This window comes from Gadus chalcogrammus, chromosome 2 (assembly GCF_026213295.1).
Source record: "Gadus chalcogrammus isolate NIFS_2021 chromosome 2, NIFS_Gcha_1.0, whole genome shotgun sequence".
Lineage (NCBI taxonomy): Eukaryota > Metazoa > Chordata > Actinopteri > Gadiformes > Gadidae > Gadus > Gadus chalcogrammus.
Window position 1 is genome coordinate 21,090,519 of NC_079413.1, and position 6,399 is coordinate 21,096,917.

General features: G+C 41.5%; 1 protein-coding gene across 2 annotated transcripts; it reads left to right on the forward strand.

Annotated features, from left to right (window-relative positions):
- Nucleotides 1–1,917: 1,917 nt before the first annotated feature.
- On the forward strand, nucleotides 1,918–6,072 carry LOC130398539 (tripartite motif-containing protein 16-like). Of its 2 annotated transcripts, XM_056604929.1 has the most exons (3): nucleotides 1,918–2,341; nucleotides 3,377–4,447; nucleotides 4,834–6,072. In XM_056604929.1, the coding sequence occupies exons 2-3, from the start codon at nucleotides 3,379–3,381 to the stop codon at nucleotides 5,376–5,378; spliced, it is 1,614 nt and encodes a 537-aa protein (XP_056460904.1). In that variant the 5' UTR covers nucleotides 1,918–2,341; nucleotides 3,377–3,378; the 3' UTR covers nucleotides 5,379–6,072. The 2 variants fall into 2 exon arrangements, with proteins under 2 accessions (XP_056460904.1, XP_056460903.1); XM_056604928.1 differs by lacking the exon at nucleotides 1,918–2,341 and having other exon boundaries at nucleotides 2,556–4,447.
- Nucleotides 6,073–6,399: the final 327 nt, after the last annotated feature.

Here is a 6,399-nt window from a genome sequence, read left to right on the forward strand (position 1 = left end):
AGTTTTTGTTAAAAAAAGGTTAAAAATTGAAGAGAAGTTAGCCATTAAACAACTTGGCCCAGGCAGACTGGACATAAACATTATCCAACAAACGAAGGATAGGGGTAAAACAGAACTTTCTCCCGAGCATGGTATGAAGAGAAAAAAACGGTTATGCGGTTTCTCCAAGAGAAACGCTGTGTTTTGTCTCCCATGTCTACTATTTCAAGCAAGTGTGTGCACAGGACAAGGGGATACATGGACCACGGTTGTGAGTGATAATATATTATACAATATTATATATGTTTATAATATGTATATATTAAAAAAAACTAAATTGTGGATGTGTTCACACGCCAGTAATTTCTGCCGCACTGAATCCAAATGAAGAACAGTTTAGTTTACCGTCTGCTCTGATTCAAGTGGACATTTGATCCAAGAAACTCTTTGTCACTTGTGCCAGCACCTCTCTTCTGTGCAGGGAAATCAAACGGTGTACTGAGTGTTTCTACAGATTTATACCTGAAGGAATAAATGGGGCCAAAAGTACTGCTAACACGCATGATGTGTGCTTCGAGGAGGAAGTCTGCCGACAGGTTTCCTGCTGCTGAGTTGGAGGATCGGGGGGGGGGGGGGGGGGGGGAACGTCAGGACTCCTGGTAGGAAGTGTACGACCATGTGGACCAGAAGGTGCAGCATGAATAGGGTGACCAGATTTGAGTTTGTGAAAAAGAGGACACTTCGTCGCGGGGGGGGGGGGGGGGGGGCGAAAACATGGGTATTTTTTTCTTTAGTTCGTCCGTGAACTTACATTTACGTTTAGGCATGGCTGCAAACAGCGGCGATCCTAGGTCCAATTGCGCCCCGGGCAAGATTGTTGACGGGGGGGGGGGGGGGGGGGGGGGGGGGGGGGGTTTGTATCGTGAACCTACGGACTTCAGTGTGGGTTTCATTCCGTCTATACACGGCACCTTCTCAACGAGCGCATGAGATCGGTCGCCCAATGACAGACTCTCTCTAAAGTCAGCTCGCGCAAGAAGGTGGAACGTAAGGGAGGTACCATTTCCAGAACTTGGAAGGCCGTAATAACCATAGACATATACAATGGTAATAACTAGTAGGTTATGTGAAAGACCCAGAAACACAAATATGCGACGAGGCAAAAAAAAATAAAAACATAATAATAACAATAATATATATATTTTATTTTTTTTGCGACGAGGCAAAATACCGGACGTTTTTGGAATCCCTGCCGGACGCTTTTTTTAGGTCTCGAAAAGAGGACATGTCCGGGAAAAAGAGGACGTCTGGTCACCCTAAGCATGAAGGACCCTGTAGCGAGCAAACCAGGGGGCGCCAACTCAAACCCAACCAGGGGCTTTATTGTTGAGCAAGCAACATCAAGTCATGTTAATTGAATCACTCAAAGGGCTTTCACAGGCCACAATATAGCGGTTTACTCTGCATCAACCTGTGTCCTGGTTGTTGAAGGAGCCCAGTAAAGCCTCGTAGGTGTAGTTTGGCTGTCACTTTGCTAGCATGTAGAAGGGAGAGTTGCTACAATGAACACTGTTGGAATCAACTATACAGCAAATTCTCATCAGACTGATTCAAAAGACAATGCTAAATTCTTTAAATGATGGAGGCGGATTCTACGTGGAGCTCAGACTGCAATTCGAGGATTCTATGTGGAGTTGTTCAGTGCTAGTGTGTGAGCAGCTCAGACTGCTTGTCGAAGATTGTACAGGGAGGTGTGGCAGCAACAGGTTTGGTATGAGGAAGAAAAAGATTTTGATCTCCACTTTTAAAACAAGACTGAATACTTTTATGTTTGCTTTAGCTTTCTGCTAAATCTTAAATACATTGCACTTTCTGCAATGCATTTGTCTTTTTTTTTAACTTATCTATTTTCTTTTATTTTTTGATTTTATTGTATGACAATGTTTTAACGTGAAGCACTTTGAGTCAGCCTTGTGTATGTAAAGTGTCATACGAATAAAGTTGCCTCGCCTTCCTTCTGTTACCGATCCCCGACAAACAGAGTAAAAGACGCCTTTTTTACTTGCTTGTGTTTCTATTATTTTATTCGTTACATTTTTCTCTAAATTGATAACATGATATTTATAGTCCTGTTTGTTCTACTGAAAAGGAGAAGCATCAGTGATGTGTCGCTACATTCTGCTTGAACTATCATTTCCTCTTTGTTTTTCTCTGAGCATCTAGACCTCACCCCACCCCACCATCTAGAGACTATAGACTGGGAGGGGAACTGGACCAACTGGTTGGTTCCATCATAATTTCCTTGTAACTGAGTCGGACAGTTTGTTGTGGCTCACTTTATCAAAGCAGGAAGAAGACGAAGGTACAGTAATCAACACTGATCCGTGCTGTATCATAAATATGTATTATTAGTATTATATATTTTTATAATTTGTCATTGATCGTATCTAAAGGTTGATTGCTATTTTTGCATAGTATATATATATATATATATATAGTATAATATGTTATGCAAATGACTTGGTAAAAGTTTCAACTGTAGCAAACTTGAAATCTCTCACTGTTGAGAGATTGAGCGAATCCTTTATCTAAAGAGGAAGTGAATTCAATTAAAGGTAATTAAGGAGCAGGGAGGATTTAGGGGGCATCTTGTGCTAAGATGCCCCAAGGATATGCTGAGGAAATTGGGAATCAAACCCAGAACTGTTCAGCTGGTCACCCTGTTTACGTTAAAATGAGAGTTTTATATTCTTCTGATTCAGGATTTGTCTTCAATCATTTACTTTAAAGGTAGCCAACTTATTTCTGTTACTTGACTACTATATTTGTATTATTATGATTGAAGGAACGATACACCCTGTCATAATTATTTAAGTGTGGCCAAATGTGTCTTCTGGATAACGTATTCAAGACTTGAGATAGTTCACAGTGCTTCCTGTTGACTCCTGTCTTGTGCCTCTCACAGTGTAGCGTTGGGACACTCATCTGAGTTAGCTTGGGCAGTAGTCAGGGGCTGCCACACATTGCTAACGCTGCTCTTTGACAGATACTTCCCATGTTTTAACCCATAATTGATAGTAATGTACTTTGAGGGTTAATTATGCCCCTAATTTAAATCCAAAGGGACCAAAGTAAAACAACTTGTAGGCAGTTTTCTCTTTCTGAAGAAAAATAACAACACTATTAACACTAAATGGTTTGGCAGCCAAAAAACGTTAGGTGAGTTCAACATATTGGCCCATAATCCCCTTCAAATGACCCCTTGACTGGGCTTCCAAGTTGTACTAGCCTGTTGGATGAATATTTATGCTTGAAGCAACACAAATATATGAAGATAAATTCAGTGCAACAAGTTACAATTATTTAATTTTTACTAAACAAAAATAAATTCTCCTAGGAATGGCCTCAGCTAACACTCTCTGGTCTGAAGAGAACTTTGCATGTCCCATATGTCTGGATGTGTTCAACCGCCCTGTTTCTACACCATGTGGACACAACTTCTGCAGAATCTGTATTACAGCATTCTGGGATGGCGGAGTCCAGTACAAATGTCCTGCTTGCAATGAGCTTTTCCAAACAAGACCTGATTTACGGGTCAATACTCTCTTATCAGAGATGGTTGATCAGTTCAGAAGGTCTGTACGAGTAAAAGAGCAGCCTTGTGTTGAACCAGGAGAAGTTCCCTGTGATGTCTGTACTGGGACCCAGCTGAAGGCTGTGAAGTCCTGCCTAGTGTGTCTTCTCTCTTACTGCCACACCCACCTGGAGCCCCATCAGAGATATGCAGGCCTGAAGAGACATCTGCTGGTCAATGCTAAGGACCGTCTGGAAGACAGGATGTGTAAGAAACACGACAGACTTCTGGAGCTCTTCTGCCAGACTGAACAGGTTTGTGTGTGTCAGTTCTGCACAGAGACAAACCACAAGTTCCATTCTGTTGTACCTCTAAAGGAGGAATATGAAGTGAAGATGGCCCAGCTGGTAAAGATAGAGTCTGAAGTTCAGCAGATGATCCAGGAGAGGCAACAAAAGATTCAGGCGATCAAAGACACAGTAACACTCAGCAGAGCGGATGCAGACAGAGAGATAGCCGATGGTGTTGAGGTCCTCACTGCACTGATGCGCTCTATCGAAAAGTGCTCTGATGATCTCAAACAAACGATTAAAGAGAAACTGAAATCCAAGGAGAAACAAGCTGAAGACCTCATCAAAGAGCTGGAGCAGGAAATAGAAGATCTGACCAAAAGAAGATCAGAGGTGAAGCAGCTCGCACACAGCGAAGACCAACTCCACTTCCTGCAGAACTTCAGAATCCCAAAGGATCCTCCTCCCGCCAGGGACTGGACAACGGTGGAGGTCTGGCCCCCGTCATACGTAGGCACCTTGAAGAGATCCCTGGATCAGCTGAAGGAGACACTTTACATGGAGATGAAGAAGGTTCCTGGCATGAGATCAGCTCTAAAGAAGTGTGAGTTTTTGTTTAATTTGATTCATCACAATCCAAACTTACTATTTAGAATGTCCTTCCACACAGCAGTAGAAGATGACCTACTTGCAATGACGATGGTGTTTGACAACATGTACCGGCATATTAAAATTGTTAATGATGACACAATAAATCATACTGACATCTATTTTTCAATTATGATACATATTAGTATTGTGATTATTATTAGACAGAATCATATAATAATCATGATTCTACTATAAATAATAAAAGTAATTGAGTGAATTGTATATTCTTATAAAAACAAATGTTATTTAATTCATTATCATCATTTTTATTCAGCCTATTTGTAAATGTGATCAAAAGTTTTAAATAAGTTGTGACTATCTTGTTGGTTCTCCTCTCAGATTCCTGCGAACTTACACTGGACCCAAACACAGCCCACGGATATCTCTCCCTGTCTGAGGACAACAGAAAGGTGACGCTGGTTGAGAAGCATCAGGCGTATCCTGATCAGCCACAGAGATTTGATTCCCAGTACCAGGTGTTGTGTAGAGAGGGTCTGACTGGCCGCTGTTACTGGGAGGTAGAGAGGAAAGGAGATGTTGATATAGGAGTGACATACAGAGGAATCACAAGGAGAGGAGAGGGTGATGACAGCAGGCTTGGAGGGAACAACAAGTCCTGGAGTCTTTATTGTGATGATGATGGTTACTATTCCCGGTACAATGGTAGTAAAACAGTCATACATGTCCATCCCGCTGGCTCTAACATAGTAGGAGTGTATCTGGACCGGCCTGCTGGCACTCTGTCCTTCTACAGAGTGTCCCCAGATGTAGGAGGGTCCTCAGACACACTGACACACATCCACACCTTTCAATCCACCTTCACCCAGGACCTCTACCCTGGATTTAGGTTTGAGTGGTCTGGTTCCTCAGTGTCTCTGTGTTAAAACACACACGTAGATAATGAGTTTGTGTGTAGTGTTAAGCTTGGATGGTGTTTTGTAGGTGTCTGGTAATAATGCTGAATGCAGTAAATAATCTCAATTAAAAGCAACACACACACACACACACACACACACACACACACACACACACACACACACACACACACACACACACACACACACACACACACACACACACACAGAGAGTTAATGCATACATAATTATAACACACACATAGTACATACATAAATAAATACAGGCACACATACACAGACACCTTTGTATGTAGTTAATGGTGCAGAAGGTAATATCAGTCTCTCTTTGTTGTTCATCTCTCAGCCCTCTCTGCTACCACCAGCTGGGCCCTGTAACCTAGCCGGCGATCAGATTAAAGGGGATACGCCAGTTGACCTTAGGGGTGATCAAAATGCTATATTGTGTTGGGCTACAGAATAGTTTGACAATCATTCATTTGAAGCAAGACTTTTGAACTCATCCATAGGGTTTACAAAGCATGTTTTACAAAGGTTATGTTTCTAATTTGAAATGTATTTTCAATATTGACTAAAGTTAAATACAATGATTTCATTCAACAATGTTTTATATTTTCAAACATAAAAAATTTCAGATTCAGGTCTCTGGTGTCCGTTTTTGTTTTGATAAGCCTAACATGGAGCTGGATTTCAAGCAGATTTGTTCTTGCAATCATAAATCCAAGTGGTCAAACATTATTAGATTTAATATTTACAAAGAAACCTGATTGAGTCACAAAATCATATAATTGAGTTTCTGGTTTGTCCTGTCACAACATGATACCCATTGCAATCGGAATTCCAATTGTTCCGGGTTATTCTGCTGCCGTTTCTGCGCAGACCAGCTAGGTTTAAAGGAACACCCCACCCATTTGCATTAAGCTGTACATTGTTAGAAACCCAGTCATACTTTGGAATGGTCATGCAACACTCTCTCATTTCCCCCGAGACGGGAGAAATCCGTATTTACCTCTTTCACTTACTTCAAAAA

What these genes read in the sequence shown, in the direction of transcription:
- LOC130398539 (XM_056604929.1), top strand. Translation starts at nt 3,379, where the DNA reads ATGGCCTCAGCTAACACTCTCTGGTCTGAAGAGAACTTTGCATGTCCC. An exon ending in GAGATCAGCTCTAAAGAAGT is followed by an intron (nt 4,448 to 4,833) that starts GTGAGTTTTTGT and finishes TTCTCCTCTCAG; the next exon opens with ATTCCTGCGAACTTACACTG.